Source organism: Ipomoea triloba, chromosome 12 (genome assembly GCF_003576645.1).
Source record: "Ipomoea triloba cultivar NCNSP0323 chromosome 12, ASM357664v1".
Taxonomy (NCBI): domain Eukaryota; kingdom Viridiplantae; phylum Streptophyta; class Magnoliopsida; order Solanales; family Convolvulaceae; genus Ipomoea; species Ipomoea triloba.
Window position 1 is genome coordinate 8,286,671 of NC_044927.1, and position 19,411 is coordinate 8,306,081.

The 19,411-nt window shown below is 32.2% G+C and overlaps 1 protein-coding gene across 1 annotated transcript; it reads left to right on the forward strand.

Annotated features, from left to right (window-relative positions):
* Nucleotides 1-6,879: 6,879 nt before the first annotated feature.
* LOC115998697 (L-type lectin-domain containing receptor kinase IV.2-like) lies at nt 6,880-9,124 on the forward strand. Its single transcript, XM_031238332.1, has one exon. The coding sequence runs from the start codon at nt 6,928-6,930 to the stop codon at nt 8,944-8,946; it is 2,019 nt and encodes a 672-aa protein (XP_031094192.1). The 5' UTR covers nt 6,880-6,927; the 3' UTR covers nt 8,947-9,124.
* The last annotated feature ends 10,287 nt before the right edge of the window (nt 9,125-19,411 follow it).

Sequence of the window (19,411 nt, forward strand, 5' to 3'; positions counted from 1 at the left end):
AATATGCATAGCCCCTCTGGAGTCTGCCAGGCTGGTCCCTTGCGATTTGCGAACCTCCCAAAACCAACAAATATATAATATATATATATATATATATAAATACTAAATAATAAAATATGAAATAACATAAAAAAATTAAAAAATAATAATAAAATGTCCGGTTAGCAACCGCCGGTTCAGGAACCGGACAAGAACCTTTAAGATAAGGTTCCGGTTCCAGTTCCGGCTATCTTGGAACCGCGAACCGGAACCGAACCGTGGTCTAGTCTAATGAAATATAATAACTTATGTATTGTTGGTGTTGATTTCTGTTTTGTTAAGCGAATCTGCCAATTGTGTCGCCCACAGTGTTGCTCGAGAGGCCGTTTTCGAGTCAAGTTGCAGGCAGTGGTTGGACACTCCTCCTATGTTTCTTGTTGATTATGTTTCGTATGATTTAATGAATTAAGTTTTTACTTTCAAAAAAAAAACTTATATATTGTATTTATAATTCTATACCCATTTCTTCTCATGCATTTTGCATTTATTTAGTCCAACTTATTAAGTCACAAGTGATTGGGATGACAGTTGTTGGCATGCAAACGGCAAAGCGCCAATGGCCATCCTGGATGCCATTTGGCAGCCAAGCATCAAACCTTTAATAAATAAATAAAAGTAGTTATCGTGTATTTCATGTAAAAATTATTGTGCATTCCTTTAGAAATTTGCAGGTTCGCATTTGAACGTTATATATATCTCAAATTTTAAATATATTTTTTGAATTTGATTGGATTACTAGTATTGAATTTATGATTATTTAGTATATTAATGTTGAATTTAGTATATGAAAATAATTTAAATATTGAATTTACAATATAAACATAATTAAAATTCTGAATAATGATTATATTGGGCGTAGAAGATTGGGGTGGCATGAGACATTTTGCAGAAAACACAGATTTTATAATATAGATTGATAGGATGGAAAGCATACACAGATTCTTACCTTGCTTTGATTTCACACTCTCAATCAACGTGCCGTGAAATATGCGTTCAACCACTGGACAACAACCGTTATATGGTCTACCGGGCATGAACCCTAATCTATACTATATATAAAAACAATTTCCTCCTCCCAAATTTTCCCCCCAAAACTTAGGGGTATTTTGGTAAAATCATTTATTATTTATTTTATTTTATTATTTTATTAATTATCCATCCTATAATATTATTATGGTTATATATAATGATAATGATAATATGGTAATATTGTTAATATTAATGTGATGGGTGATTGGTGATATATAATTGATAATTGATAATATGGTATATGGTATTATTCTTAATATTAATATATTAATATATATATATTAATATATAATATTAATTAATTAATTGGTGATTATTTTAAAAAAGAATAATTAATTGGTGATTGGTGATTATATATGGTAATAGATTAATTGGTGATTGGTGATTAGTGATATGGTATATTGTTATATATTAATATTTATATTTTATAGATTGATATTGTATATTAATTAATTAATTGGTGATTGGTGATTAGTGATATGATAATCTATATCTATATCTATATATCTATATATATTTATATAATTGACATGTAATTAACTATATTAGAATGAAAAAATTATATAATATTGTAGTAAAATTTTTACATATCAATCATCTATATTTACATAAAATTAAAATTAATTATACTTTCCTTTTGAAAAATCTTCCATATTATGTTTATCCTCCACTATATAATGATGAGAAATGACTCTTCTCTCACAACGTACCAATATCTGTGCTCTCACTATTAGTTAGAGATCTATAATCTGTAATTCTACGAAGTCGAAGATCGAACTTTAACACGCGTAGAATTGTTATGGTATGCGGTATGATTTAATTTTTAGTTGATTCATTATGCATGTTGGAGATCCTTATGGTGTAGTCTGCATTCCATAGAGTATTTTGTAGTACTGTGATTTAGTTTGATTTTAACAGCTCAATATGCTTTAATTTTTGCTGATAAGGTTTCAAGTAGCTAGGCCAATTTTGCCATGGGCGTATCGCGTATGTAAAATTACAATTTTCAGAGTGATTGTAGTGAACAATCAAATGTTTTCTATAATTATATATTTTAATCACATTACTTTGATTGGTAATTTCTAATGGAAAAACATTGTATTGTAACTTTGTATTACAAGATTTTGAATGATAATACCTTATTTAACTATCCATCTTTTTAGTTGCAATGTGCAAAATAACTAGCAATCTACGGATGCTCATCTATATATTGTAGAATTTGCAATCTTGATCTTCCCCATTTACGGATGCTTATGTAATTTGGTAAAAATGGTGGTTACTATACTTGAATAAATCCTCAATTATTCATTCCAATTCTTCATTTTATAAAAAATGGTGCATTGGAAGCTAAACATGGGTCATTGTATCATTGATTGTTGATTCCAATTATTATTAATCTTTATCATTAATTGCACAATACTAATTCACACTTATTAGTTAAAACATGGTGATTACTATACTTGAATAAATGAAATAATAATATTAAATTTTGTAGTCTCGATTTAAAATCTATTATGTTAATATAATAATAATAATAATAATAATAATAATAATAATAATAATAATAATATAATACTTTGTAGTAATAATAATCTAAAATTCTTAATATAATTTTCCTAATAATAATAATAATAATATAATAATAATCCATAACTCTTAATATAAGTTTATAACTAAATTTTCCTATTAAATCTGTTTATAAAGGTAATTATAAATATAGAATTGAGAAATTCCTATGATATTTTATTTAATTGATATTATTCCTAATATATTTTATCTAAAAGGCTTCCTTCCTTTTTTTATAACATTGTTCCATATGTTAATCCGTTTAATATGCTAATCTATATAGGTAATTACCATATACTATTTACCATCTAAATAATCCGTGGTAATTACACTATATTTAACATCTAAATTTATTATGGTCATTAAACATAGAGATTTCATTCTTACGATAATTTTATATATTTTTACTTCAGATAATGTCAATTACCCGTGCATTTCATTTGATTACTTTTAAATAAAATCTTAAAAATTATGACAACTAATGAATTAATATTGTTGTTCGTAATATAAATTTTATCAAATCAGTTAACGAAATTGATAATACATATATTACATCCATAATTAGAGGAGATTAACAAAATTATGATAATTATTTCAATTCACGTATTATTATGCTAATTCACATATTATTACATCCATACAATTATGTAAATTATTTCAATTCACAGATTATTACACATATAAAATTATGCTAATGGTTACTTTGGAATAAAATCTTAATAATTATGGTCATTGAGAAATTAGTTCAAACATTATACTTTTATTAAACGGTTTTTTATACTTGCCGTAATTTTATCTAATCAATTAAAGAAATTAATGGTACACATATTACGGACATAATTAAAGAAAATTAAACATACACATATTACGTCCATAATTAAACGAAATTAAAATATACATTATTTTTTAATTATAATATATACTCCTTAATTACCATACTTATTCATAATACATGGACGTCATAATTAGCATAATATTAATCTATACTATATATAAAAACATAAGAATAGTAAAGGCATATTTTAAATTTTAAACAATAGTAAAGGTAAATTAAAAATAGAATGAAAATATTTCAATAATAATATTCTACATCATTAATTAAAAATAGAACAGAAATTAGGTAAAATACCAGTGGATCTATTATTCTAATTGACTAATTAACTGGAAAAAAAAATCGACTAAAAATGAATCTGATGTTACTAATTGATTAAATATATAAAAGGAAATGAATATTAATAATTGACTGTAAAAAAAAAATATCCATAATTAACTAAAATGAAAAAGGAAATGGTCATATCATTGCAATTTAATTAAAAAGGAAAACATTCTACATCATAAATAATAAAGGCATATTAAAAAGGAAAACATTCTACATCATAAATAATAAAGGCATATTAAAAAGGAAAACATTCTACATCATAAATAATAAAGGCATATTATAAACAATATTAAAGATAAATTAAAAAAGGAACGGAAATTAATAAACAATATTAAAGATAAATTAAAAAAGGAACGGAAATTACAAATGAAACGGAAATATTTCAATAATAATATTCTACATCATCAATTAAAAATGGAATGAAAATTAGGTAAATATTACTACGTAATTCTTTTCATTTTTCCTAGATAAGGTTGCCTGATATTAATTTACACATAACAATCGGCACTAATAATTAAAAAAAAATTAAAAAAAATAGAAGAACTGCCGGAGACGTCTGTTTTTTTTTTTAAATTTTATTATTATTATTATTTAATTATTTTAATTAAAATTATTTAAAAAGTTTATTTTAAAATTAGTAACCACCATGTCATCACAATTGTAGGTAAACAGGTCAATTTGGATTTTTTTTTTTTGAAAACATGTCAATTTGTACTTAATTGCATGAGTTTATATAGTTCAGGAATCCAATTGCATTCTTTTTGAGTTCGATGGCTTAATTGCAGTTTTGTGTGTAGTTCAGTGGTTTATTTGACCATTATTCCGAGAAAAATGATATTACTAATTGATTTAAAATATAAAAAGATCGTAATCTATATTCTATACTATATATAAAAGTAAAATCCTCCTATTTCATTCCCCGCCTAAACTTTTGTAGTCAATTAATGAAATATTTTATTGGTCAAATAATTAATAAAGCTTATTTGTTAAGAAAATGTAAAATAGAAATTAACTAATATCTATAAATTGATAATATGTATACTCACGTATCAACACTATTAATAAAAGTAAAATCATTTATCGGGAAAAGAAAAGGATATTACTAATTGACTGAAAATTATTTAAAAACTTTAATAGTTAATTATACTTTCCTTTTGAAAACTCTAAGTTATTTAAACTTTAAAAAAATTAATTGAACATGGGTTGTTAGATTTTTATAATAATCAAAATTAATTCATTCAAATATGGAGGAGGAAGATAAAACTAAATGCAATATGGGGAAAATGAATATACTTAAAGTATAAAAGTATAATTACACATATATTAGTGTAATTGACTAATAATAATTGCCTAATAATTATTATGATAATTAAGTTAAGCATTGGTCGTTGAATTTATTTTTATAATAATTACAATTAATTTATTTCTCATTTTCTCATATTTATTTTAGTAATAATATAATTATATAAGTCATATTACTTATAGATCTTTTTAAGATAATTTTAGACAAACAAGTCATATATTATTCAATTAATTGAGTAATATTTTTGTACTAATCTTATAATCAAATAAATGTACACGTTCAATATTAGAATTTTTTATAATTTCATCTTTATTTTTATTATCTCAATATATAATAAAAAAAATTTATCCACGCCCGGGTAATTGGACAATTATTTGTTCTAATTCAAAGGAAAACATCAGAAAACATAATCGATCCAATCAATTTCATCAATTGCGCTATATAATATTCGATGTTATAATATATATAATTGTATATTGATCCAAATATTCTTTAAATATTATAACAAATCCATTCCGTGCAACGCACGGGCGAAAATACTAGTAAAATAAAAAATACTAACCACGATAGACGGAGTTGTGGCCAATGTTAATATAGCATTGACATGTTTGACTATGATGACTTGGCAGTATAGTCATGTTAATATAGCATTGACATGTTTGACCACCACTATTTCCACCTCGCCAGCACAACTACCACTACCACCAGTGCCGTCGCCACCATCACCACTGCAACCACCCCCATCATACCACCACCACCACCACCACCACCACCATCACCATTCACCACCACCACTTATTATTATTATTATTATTATTATTATTATTATTATTATTACTACTACTACTACTACTACCTCCGTCTTATTTTGGTTGTCTGGTTCGTTTAACGAGCTAGGCTTGACTGAAGTTATTTTTAATCTAATTTTTCATAATATTAAGTTTAGCATTAATATATAAAATTTATATGTTTAGAAACTACATTAAAAGTACTATTGAACCCAAAAAATTAAATTTAAAAATAATAAAAAATTACTAAAAAATTACATAATATGTTAATTGTATATTATAGGTTAACTAAATTACATAATCTGAACAGGGTTTATGATGCACACGATAGATTGTGATCCACAATATAACAATTGTTATTTTTGTGTAAGCATGGACCACGCCAATTAAGTGGCCTGGTTACCTAACAATAGTTATTGCGTGGACCGTGGTCCAAATAGCTACGTGGATCGCGGCCCAAAAATGAGGTAGTTTCGCGTAAATTTTCTTTTACGCAATCCACTTCAACATATAGTTTTATAACTCATAATGTACATTATTCTAAAACAGAATGTACATTATTCTAATTCATAAATTACATTATCTTACCCCAGAAGTTTCATTATTTTAAGCACATAATCTACATTATTCTAATACATAAAATACATTATTCTAATACATAATTTACATTATTCTAACACATACATAAAGTACACTATTTTAATTCATAATTGACATTATTCTAACTTATAAAATTCAACTACATTTTGGATCGTGATCCCGCAGCTGTGTTCTACACACAATAATTTGCCTGTTACCTAAGGACTTAGTCAGGTTGCAGTCAACTGTCCTGACTCCTGATTCATCAATTAAATTCCGAATTTACTCTCTCATATGTATAGGATTGATTGGTTGGTAGAAATCGTATTGGTAATAATGCCAAACATAAATGCTGGGACAGTATATAGTACGGTTTCTAGCAACGGTATTGGTAGCCAAAGAACACTAGCATTTGTATAGTGTTTGAGAAGTCTTTCTTTGATACTGCAACGTAAAGAAACGATATGATGTGCCTCAAGCTTCTAATATTGGTAGCCATCGCTGCTGCTCAACTTTGCTATGCAACGTCTGGGGAGATCGAATTCACATACAACGGATTTAGGTCGGCCAATCTGAGCCTGGACGGAGTAGCCCAGATCACTTCCAATGTCTTACTCAGGCTAACAAATGAAGCCACGTTGAAGATAGGCCGTGCCTTTTACCCCATGCCTATCAATTTCAAGAATTCACCCAACGCCTCAGCTTTCTCCTTCTCCACCACCTTTGTCTGTGCTATGGTGCCCCAGTTTCCCGCTCCGTTCACTCACGGCCTTACCTTTGCGATTACACCACCAGGAGGTCTTCCTGGAGCACTTCCGTACCCATATTTTGGGCTTTTCAATGAAACAAACTCCTATGGCAATGCTACCAACCATGTGGTGGCAGTGGAGTTTGATACCACCCAGAGTCCTCAATTTGATGATATCGATAACAACCATGTAGGAATCGATATCAACGGCTTGAGATCAGCTTTAGCAAAACCAGCAGGGTACTACCAGGGCAACCAATTTCATAACCTTAGTCTTGGAAGCGGCAAGCCAATACAAGTTTGGGTGGAATATGATGGCAGAGCTAAGCAAATGAATGTCACTGTGGCTCCTCTCAGTGTGGGTAAACCAAGTAAGCCTCTTTTGTCTTTCCCCCATGATATTTCTCTGGACATACTAGAAACCGTCTCTCTCGGCTTCACATCGGCCACTGGTTCAATTGCATCATCCCAATATGTTCTAGGGTGGAGCTTCAAAATGAATGGCATTGCTCAAGAACTAGACCCCTCTAAACTTCCAAAGCTTCCACGGGTGGGGCCTAAGAGAAAATCTAGATTTCTAGTCATTGGGGTGCCTGTGATTACAATATTTTTTCTGATTATTATTGCTCTTGGAGTGGGTTATTATGTATACAGGAAGAGGAAGTTTGCAGAGTTGGTTGAGGACTGGGAACTCGACTATGGACCTCACAGGTTCACGTACAAAGAATTGTACTATGCTACCAAGGGATTTTCAGCCAAAGAAATATTGGGGGCAGGCGGTTTTGGGAGTGTTTATAGAGGCGTGTTGCCTAACAAGCAAGGTGAGATTGCTGTGAAGAAAATTTACCATCAATCAACACAAGGAATGAGAGCCTTTATTGCTGAAGTTGCTAGCATGGGTCGGCTATGTCATAGGAATTTAGTTCCTCTTCTCGGGTATTGCAGACGTAAAAGGGAGTTGCTTTTGGTTTATGAGTACATGCCTAATGGAAGTCTTGACAGATATTTGTTTGACAAACCAATACGCACCCTCAGTTGGGACCAAAGATTTCAAGTAATCAAAGGAGTGGCATCAGGTCTATTCTATATACATGAAGAATGGGAGCAAGTGGTGGTTCACAGAGATATAAAGTCTAGTAATGTTTTACTGGATAGTGAGTGGAATGGAAGACTAGGAGACTTTGGTCTAGCTAGATTGTATGATCATGGAACTGATCCTCAAACTACACATGTTGTAGGCACTCATGGCTACCTTGCCCCGGAACATATTAGAACAGGCAAGGCTACACCAAGCTCTGATATGTTTGCTTTCGGAGCATTCTTACTTGAAGTTGCATGTGGCAGAAGGCCTATAGAGCAAAAAGTTCCAAATGATGTTTTTATTTTGGTGGAGTGGGTGTTTTCATTGTGGAGTAGAGGTGAAATATTGCATACGGTTGATCCTAAACTTGGAGAAAATTATGTCGTTGATGAAGCAAATATTGTCTTAAAGCTTGGATTGTTGTGTTCTCTGCTAGATATAGAATTCAGGCCTACCATTCGACAAGTCGTTCGATATTTGGAGGGCTCTATAGCTCTACCAGAGCTATCAATACTCACTCTCTCCACAGCTGGCCTCACTGTTTCTCGAAGCGAAGGTTTTGATGATTTTGTTTCGTCACTTACATTTTCCGGAGAGAAGATAGGCTCACGCCGTTCTTCAGTTATGAACCCCATTATCTCTGAAGGTCGTTGATTACAAGATGGGAGTTTAATACTTTGAATCAATATATTGTGGATTAATTATGTATGGTCAATAAAATATATTTAATTTTCTAATAGTTGTACTTATTATAGAGGACATAGTCTCGTATTCTATTTGATGTAACGCTATTTGTATTTTTGTAATATTATCTCAGTTTTAAAAGTGATCTCACTACTATATTATCATGTTTGTAATTCATTACTATTTTCTCTATACGTTTGCAATTCGAACTTACTTTCAAAATTGATCTCTACTTCTACATTGCCTTAAAAATTTAGGGTAGGTTTCTTGTAAGACAAATATTTATGGATCACTAATTAAAAATAAAATAAAAGAAATTCCACCTAAGAGTTTCAAAACCTGCCAGTGAAATGACAATAGTCATGCACTATACCTACAGAGGTACTGATAAGTGTAAAAGACACCACTTTTATAAGGTTATTTGTGGATCGTTTAGTGTACAAGTTAAGGCTTTTATGAATGGTTTAGTCTTAAATTGCCTTAAAATGCTTTATATTGTCTTAGTACCCCGTTCTACGCTTTGTTAATTGTTTTGTAGNTAAAAAGAAGTGCAAAAAGGTGGAAAATGGCAATATTTCGGAGAAGGATTTACAAACCGAAGTTGGGAGGCAAAATAGGCCTTGGACGCGTAGTGGACGCGCGTCCAACGTGCGTCCAGCCCGCGTCCAACGTCCCAAAACAGCAGAAACAGAGCAGAATCAGAGAGCTCTCTCATGGACGCCCGCGTCCACCCCGCGTCCATCAGAGGCCGAACCAAAGTTCAGAGAGCGTGAAATCGGACGCCGGGGCGGACGCCCGCGTCCAAACGCAAGCCGAAGCAGCAGGCACGCTGGACGCGCAGTGGACGAGCGTCCAACCGTGCGTCCATCGCGAAGTTGGGCGGTTTTTGCAAGTTTATAAGGGAGATTGAGCCAATTTTCAGACACTTAGACTTAGATTCACCATTCCACACCTTAGAATATTTCTCTCTCTAGGATTAGCCTAGAGAGATCTCTCCCAATTCACTCCACATTGCAATTCTTAGTTTAGATTAGAATTAGAGAAGAATTCCATTGTTGCAAGATTGTGATCTACATTCAAGTTCAAGATTAAAGTTCAATTTCATGTTCAAGTTCAAATTCAAAGTTCAATTCCTAGCTAAGTCTTCCTTTTAATTTCTTGTTATTACTTTTGTCGTTTGCTATTTCAATTCCAAGTATGATTAGATAGATCTTTGTGGATTTGGATTGAGCAATGTTGTATGGATATTCTTGAGCTTTGAATTGATCAATTACAATGTTGTATGGATATTCTTGAGCTTTGAATTGATCAATTAAGTTTTGCAATTGCTTTTCTTGAGCTTTGAATTGATCAATTAAGTTTTGCAATTGCTTTTCTTGAGCTTTGAATTGATCAATTAAGTTTTGCAATTGCTTTATTATGAGTTTGATTGTGTGAGTGGTGATCCACTTTGACTCTTGTGTAGGGGTGATCAACCTATATGAGAGGTGTTTGGAGAAGGAGTCTCATCTACGAGAGTAGAGTTACTCCTTAGCCTAGCCTAGCACATTTCCCTCTCACCTTTGAGAAAAGGGAGAAGTGGAAGATAAGAGGCACATAACGTGTTTGACAAAATGCCTCTCCTAGCCTAGTGATCACAAGGATGACATTACGGTCTAAGGAGTGAGTCCATTGACCACGAGAGTGGCGGTGGTGTTGGTGACCTTATCTCATTTTCATTATCTATGTGTTGCTAGCCTAATATCTTAGGAAATCAAGGATACCTATATGAGTTGCAAGATCCAAATCCTCCTTTCCAATTGATTGTTTACAACGTTTTGTTCCTTATTTTCATTATGTTTCGTGCACATTCCTTACTATGCTTGGGTTAGCTTTCAAACACTAAACACTCTTGTGCTTAATCCCCTTACCGCTCAAACTCCCTCCTTGCCGTCCTTTGAGAACGATACTCGGGAACTTCTTCCCGTTTTAACATCTATTCCTTTCCATCCACCGCGAAAACTACACTCATCAGGTACAATTCAAGTTCTTTAATGTAATTTGTTATCAATGTGTTTTATACTTAAAACGTACTTCTTGAATACTTAAGGACAAAAAGGATATTTTCAAGAAAACATAGTGTATGTAATTGGGCCAAAAAAACACATTTCAAGTCTTCAACTGAAACAAGAATAAATAAATAAATAAACATAATTTTTTTTTGGTACAAAATTAACCAATCATTATTGCATGGACCATAATATGTTATTACTCCTACGCTGCTTTCTGGTGATTCGACCAACTGGAATGTTCTCTGGAACATCAAAGTGCCCAACAGATTTGTCTCTTCCTTTGGTTAATTACACATGGTTGTATTATGACCAACGTCAAACGTGCAAGGCGGAAGTTAACATCTAATATTCTCTGTGGTCTTTGTGCAGGACATCAGGAGGATTACGACCATTTATTTCGCCAATGCCGTGATGCTAAAGGTATCTGGACAGCTAGTTTGAGCCCCCGGGTGCTCCGTGCCCTCGACAATTTGGACTAGGATGCATGGCTGCAAGCTAACATCACCGGAGATAGGTCTGTGGGGTTGAGCGCTGACTGGCCGCAAAAGTTTGCGATCTGGGTGTGGTGGATTTGGAAGTGGCGTAATGACGTTATCTTCAATGCCCGCATGGTGCCGTTAAGTCAAAAGCTTGCATGGCTTAGGACTCAAGACTTGGAGATTGCAATGGCTTTTGCAAGGCAACGGGTCCCGGGACAGATTGTGTGCCACTCCGTGGATGTTCTCGTTTCATGGAAGAAACCTCAACTCGGTTGGGCGAAGATCAATACTGATGGTAGCTGTTCCGCTGCGACTGGCATTGCTGGCTGTGGAGGTGTGCTGCGAAATCATGAGGGCTTTTGGAATGGTGGTTTTTCGTATACGATCGGCTGTTGTTCCATAGCTGAGGCTGAGGCACTGTGCTTGGCGTCAAAAATGNAATGTTGTATGGATATTCTTGAGCTTTGAATTGATCAATTAAGTTTTGCAATTGCTTTATTATGAGTTTGATTGTGTGAGTGGTGATCCACTTTGACTCTTGTGTAGGGGTGATCAACCTATATGAGAGGTGTTTGGAGAAGGAGTCTCATCTACGAGAGTAGAGTTACTCCTTAGCCTAGCCTAGCACATTTCCCTCTCACCTTTGAGAAAAGGGAGAAGTGGAAGATAAGAGGCACATAACGTGTTTGACAAAATGCCTCTCCTAGCCTAGTGATCACAAGGATGACATTACGGTCTAAGGAGTGAGTCCATTGACCACGAGAGTGGCGGTGGTGTTGGTGACCTTATCTCATTTTCATTATCTATGTGTTGCTAGCCTAATATCTTAGGAAATCAAGGATACCTATATGAGTTGCAAGATCCAAATCCTCCTTTCCAATTGATTGTTTACAACGTTTTGTTCCTTATTTTCATTATGTTTCGTGCACATTCCTTACTATGCTTGGGTTAGCTTTCAAACACTAAACACTCTTGTGCTTAATCCCCTTACCGCTCAAACTCCCTCCTTGCCGTCCTTTGAGAACGATACTCGGGAACTTCTTCCCGTTTTAACATCTATTCCTTTCCATCCACCGCGAAAACTACACTCATCAGGTACAATTCAAGTTCTTTAATGTAATTTGTTATCAATGTGTTTTATACTTAAAACGTACTTCTTGAATACTTAAGGACAAAAAGGATATTTTCAAGAAAACATAGTGTATGTAATTGGGCCAAAAAAACACATTTCAAGTCTTCAACTGAAACAAGAATAAATAAATAAATAAACATAATTTTTTTTTGGTACAAAATTAACCAATCATTATTGCATGGACCATAATATGTTATTACTCCTACGCTGCTTTCTGGTGATTCGACCAACTGGAATGTTCTCTGGAACATCAAAGTGCCCAACAGATTTGTCTCTTCCTTTGGTTAATTACACATGGTTGTATTATGACCAACGTCAAACGTGCAAGGCGGAAGTTAACATCTAATATTCTCTGTGGTCTTTGTGCAGGACATCAGGAGGATTACGACCATTTATTTCGCCAATGCCGTGATGCTAAAGGTATCTGGACAGCTAGTTTGAGCCCCCGGGTGCTCCGTGCCCTCGACAATTTGGACTAGGATGCATGGCTGCAAGCTAACATCACCGGAGATAGGTCTGTGGGGTTGAGCGCTGACTGGCCGCAAAAGTTTGCGATCTGGGTGTGGTGGATTTGGAAGTGGCGTAATGACGTTATCTTCAATGCCCGCATGGTGCCGTTAAGTCAAAAGCTTGCATGGCTTAGGACTCAAGACTTGGAGATTGCAATGGCTTTTGCAAGGCAACGGGTCCCGGGACAGATTGTGTGCCACTCCGTGGATGTTCTCGTTTCATGGAAGAAACCTCAACTCGGTTGGGCGAAGATCAATACTGATGGTAGCTGTTCCGCTGCGACTGGCATTGCTGGCTGTGGAGGTGTGCTGCGAAATCATGAGGGCTTTTGGAATGGTGGTTTTTCGTATACGATCGGCTGTTGTTCCATAGCTGAGGCTGAGGCACTGTGCTTGGCGTCAAAAATGGGTGTCCGAAAGCTGATAGTGGAATGTGACTCCAAGATAGTCTCTGACCTGCTTCAACGAAAGTCCACGGCCCAAGGGAACGTTGTTAATCTGATTCAACGATGCTTAATGGAAGGGCAGCACTTTGAGGACATTTGTTTCTATCATGTTTGCCGGGAACAAAACCGGTTAGTGGATGCGCTTGTGAAAAAGGCTCTAATTCCGACTGGTGGTTTTTGTCAGTTGGACGAGATTCCTTGTGACCTGATGATGACACTTTACGAGGACCAAGCTAGGGCTAGTTTTCATCGTGTAATTCCCCGTTTTAGGGGCGAGGATATGTAGTAGTTTCTTTTTTCTTTCCGGGGTAACTCCCTCTTTCTTGAGTTTTTACTCAAAATGGTCCCTCGACTATTGCTCATTCTCAATTTTGCATTTTGACTTTCAATTGCACCTAATGTGGTCCCTCGACTTTCAAAAACTCACCCAATATGGTCCTCCGTTACATATTCCGTCAAATCAGTGTTAAAATGGAGGGTATTTTCGTCCATTTACCTATTGTTAGCCTAATAAACATTGAGAAATAGTTGAGGGACCATTTTGAGAATAGTCAAGGGACCATTTTGGGAAAAACTATTTTATTTATTTCATTTTTGTTTATTTTCATTGTTTAGACTCTATAAAATTAGAATTTCGATACATTTTTTTCTTACAAATATAAATAGTTAAAATCGCGCAATCCAACCTCAATATTTTTAACTTTCTTTACAGACTTTTCCTCTCTAAATATACAAACTATTCCTATGAAGTTTTACAATAAGTTCCGTAAATTTCATAAATAGTCATATACTTTTTTTTTTTTTTTTTTTATGTTCATATACAATCAATCACTATGTATCACATTAAATATTACTTTTACCATTGAAAATAATATTTTTTTTCAAGCGTAGACACCCAAAGAGTGTAAAATGTAGGGAAAATATTGGACCGAAAGGTAAATTTTTCTAGTAAACTTCTCAGGTTAGCCGAAAAGTAAATTCTCGTCAATGTTTCCTGCAATATTTTCTGTATTTTATTTCGAAGTAATTATTAAATTTTATATTAATTTACATTATTTAAGATATTGTATGACATCTTTTATATGTTTTCTTCTTCTTATTTTTTTTTATTAATTATTAAGGCAAGTATAATTTATTTTGTAATGTGGACACATTATTTTTAATAATTTTGATTTAATTAAATTATACCTTAATTATAAAAATCCTACCTAATAATTTTAGTATATTACACGGGACATAATAATTATTATAAATAATGTTTAATAATTGTCAATTTGTATTCAACAATAAAATTTATAGTTAATTTTTAAGTCAATCATAAAATCTTTTGTGCTGTGGGCACATTATTTTTAATTATTTAAGTTTAATAATATTATATCTTATTTATAAAAAAAAATCCAAAGTAATATATTTAGTACTACGGATGTGACTAAGAATTATTTTAATCGGTGCTTAAAAAATGAGTATTTATAAAATTTACGAAACTTATTGTAAATATGCATAGGAATAGTTTGTAAAAAAGTTAAAAAATTTTAGGATGGATTGCACGATTTTAACTATTTATATTTGTAAGAAAAAAAATGTATAGAAATTTTAATTTTATAGAGTCTAAAAAATGAAAATAAACAAAAATGAAATAAATAAAATAGTTTTTCCCAAAATGGTCCCTTGACTATTCTCAAAATGGTCCTTCAACTATTTCTCAATGTTTATTAGGCTAACAATAGGTAAATGGACGAAAATGCCCTCCATTTTAACACTGATTTGACGGAATATGTAACGGAGGACCAAATTGGGTGAGTTTTTGAAAGTCGAGGGACCACATTAGGTGCAATTGAAAGTCGAAATGTAAAATTGAGAATGAGCAATAGTCGAGGGACCATTTTGGGTAAAAACACCTCTTTCTTTATCAAAAAAATGAGTTTTTTCCCAAAATGGTCTCTCGACTATTGCTCATTCTCAATTTTGCATTTCGACTTTCAATTGCAACTAATGTGGTCCCTTGACTTTCAAAAACTCACCCAATTTGGTCCTCCGTTACATATTCCGTCAAATCAGTGTTAAAATGGAGGGCATTTTCGTCCATTTACCTATTGTTAGCCTAATAAACATTTAGAAATAGTTTAGGGACTATTTTGAGAATAGTCGAGGGACCATTTTGAGAATAGTCAAGGGACCATTTTGGGAAAAACTATTTTATTTATTTCATTTTTGTTTATTTTCATTTTTAGACTCTATAAAATTAGAATTTCTATACATTTTTTTCTTACAAATATAAATAGTTAAAATCGCGCAATCCAATCTCAAAATTTTTAACTTTCTTTACAGACTTTTCCCCTCTAAATATACAAACTATTCCTATGAAGTTTTACAATAAGTTCCATAAATTTCATAAATACTCATATACTTCTTTTTTATTTTTTTATTTTTTTTATGTTCATAGACAATCAATCACTATGTAGTATCACATTAAATATTACTTTTACCATTGAAAATAATATTTTTTTTTTAAGCGTAGACACCCAAAGAGTGTAAAATGTAGGGAAAATATTGGACCAAAAGGTAAATTTTTCTAGTAAACTTATCAGGTGAGCCGAAAAGTAAAATCTCGTCAATGTTTCTGCAATATTTTCTGTATTTGATTTCGAAGTAATTATTAAATTTTATATTAATTTACATTATTTAAGATATTTTATGACATCTTTTATATGTTTTTCTCTTCTTTTTTTTATTTTATTAATTATTAATTATTAAGGCAAGTATAATTTATTTTGTAATGTGGACACATTATTTTTAATAATTTTGATTTAATTAAATTATGCTTTAATTATAAAAATCCTAACTAATAATTTTAGTATATTACATGGGACACAATAATTATTATAAATAATGTTTAATAATTGATTAATTGTCAATTTGTATTCAACAATAAAATTTATAGTTAATTTGTAAGTCAATCATAAAATCTTTTGTGCTGTGGGCACATTATTTTTAATTATTTGAGTTTAATAATATTATATCTTATTTATAAAAAAATCCAAAGTAATATATTTAGTACTACGGATGTGACTAACAATTATTTTAATCGGTGCTTAAAAAATGAGTATTTATAAAATTTACGAAACTTATTGTAAATCTGCATAGGAATAGTTTGTATATTTAGATAGAGGAAAAAAGTCTGTAAAAAAGTTAAAAATTTTTAGGATGGATTGCACGATTTTAACTATTTATATTTGTAAGAAAAAAAATGTATAGAAATTCTAATTTTATAGAGTCTAAAAAATGAAAATAAACAAAAATAAAATAAATAAAATAGTTTTTCCCAAAATGGTCCCTTGACTATTCTCAAAATGGTCCCTCAACTATCTCTCAATGTTTATTAGGCTAACAATAGGTAAATGGACGAAAATGCCCTCCATTTTAACACTGATTTGACGGAATATGTAACGGAGGACCAAATTGGGTGAGTTTTTGAAAGTCGAGAGACCACGTTAGGTGCAATTAAAAGTCGAAATGCAAAATTGAGAATGAGCAATAGTCGAGGGACCATTTTGAGAAAAAACTCTCAAAAAAATTATTGCATGGACCATGGTCCACACAGCTGTGTGGACCAAAAATAAAAAGTACATTATTTTTGTACTGAAGGTACAATAGTTTTGTACTGTAGGTACATTATTTTTGTACTGAAGGTACATTATTTGATATAAACTATCAAATAATGTACCTACAATACAAAAAGAATGTACCTTCAGTACAAAAGTAATGTATTTTTTATTTTTGGTCCACACAACTGTGTGGACCATGGTCCATGCAATAATTTGCCTCACCCATTCTCATCAAAACAATTTCAATTTTAGATTAACGATATCATACATAAATCAAATACTTTTAAAATTAAACTTGTATACCTAAAATTAAATATAGTGATCTTGCATTTTTGTTGAACTATTAATATCTTCAAATATATATAGTAATTTTATACTTCATCTAAAATATTTCACTTATCACGGAATATGTAATTTTATTTGAACAAAATATAATACGTTTCAAGGAAGACCTTAATAATTTTTAGCGAATATGTAATACTTTTCAAAAAACATAATCATTCCTAAGAAGATTGTAATATTTTTCGTTAAAACTGCAATACTTTAAAATGAAAGATTAATACTCCTTCCGTCCTATTTTGTTTGTCTGGTTCGGTTAAGGGGGTTTGACACTAAACTTATTTTTAATTCAAGTTTTCATAATAATAAGTTTAGAATTAGTATATAAAATCTATATATATTTAGAAACAACATTAAAAGTACTATTAAACACACAAAAAAAATTCTGTTTGTTGATACTTTTCATATGTTGGTCTTCTTATTAAGCAATGTCGTTTAATTGCAATTGACATCGGGAACGTGTTAGTTCGCCATGTCAAGAGATTAACGAATCATGTAGCTCATGTGCTTGCATGAACGACTGGTTTTTTTTCTGTCCTTGGGGTGTGGGATTCCTCCCTACGTGATTGTATTTTGGAGTTGTTTGGTGATTTAATATAAGTTTGTTTCAACCCAATGGGGTAGCTTAAGTGGCAATTGATCTCTCTTTGTGGGGAAGAATTCCGGGAGAACCGGAGTTTGACAAACCACGCAGTGCCGATTCCCGGAGAGAAAGACCCTGTGAATTTACCAAAAAAAAAAAAAAAATTGTTTCTTGGTTTTCAAAAAAAAAAACATAATTACCTAATCATCAAAGTCTCATAATTACAACTATTTCCAATAATATCTAATTTTCTTTTTTCATTATGAATGTATGACTATAATAAAATTCTTACCCTTATAATTTTGTAATCACCAATAGCTAGTTCATATTGCTTCACATCAAATGCAGCAGAGCCCACAAAATTGTAAATGATATAAAACTCCAAAATATCCCTTCAGGACTTTCAGCTTCATCCATGAGAGGGGCCATGAAGGACTTGGACAATGGATTACAAATTACAATTGCCGCAAAGTAACGTAGTTACGTTTGGAAGACAAGGGTGACCCGCGCTGATAACCTTATTCTAAGAATGGACGCAATTTATCTTTTTTTCCAAGAGGTAGGTGCGCATAGTAAACAAGGACCACATCAACTGGTGCCTAAAGTCTAAACATGGCAAAATAGCAGTCACGTCACTGGTCCTAATTCATCAATTTATTTTAGAATTAGTCAGTCACTTGACATTTCTAATAGTAGCACATATCTATAGTGTTGGGTTCTAGCACTATGTGATTAGGGAATTATTGGACGAAGCGACGGAGGCTTGGTAAATGGCTAAGTCTAGCACCAGACTCTCGAAAATGTGTGGTTTCGCCGCTACTAGCTATACCTTTTAATGTAGTAGTAAACTTTTGACCCTAACAAGGAAAATTATATGTTTCAAAAAAAAAAAAAAGGAAAATTATATCATGGACTAGGGCTTACCTTGCATTGTAAACTCTAATCCAAAAATAACATTCAGATTCTATATATATAGTTGACGACCTGCAGTTGAACATGCAACTATCATAGTATGGATCACCAATTATCAAGTTATTTGTTTACATCTACATAAACGATTAACATTACGTATAGAATTTTTGCATTAGGGTTCACAATATAATATGAACCCTAGTCCATGGTATAACAATTGTTCTAACAAGTGATACCAATTGGCGGAGTTTCAACCAGAGCAGTTAAGACTGACTAGAGATTATGGGAGGGTGACATGTGTGGCGCTTGATACTAAGATATAGTGGTTGAGAGGTTTCTTGGAAACTGCGATGCAATGATGTCCCTCAAGCTTTTAGCG

Bases quoted from the DNA above. Each gene is read 5' to 3' on its own strand.
- LOC115998697 (XM_031238332.1), top strand. From the start codon at position 6,928: ATGATGTGCCTCAAGCTTCTAATATTGGTAGCCATCGCTGCTGCTCAA.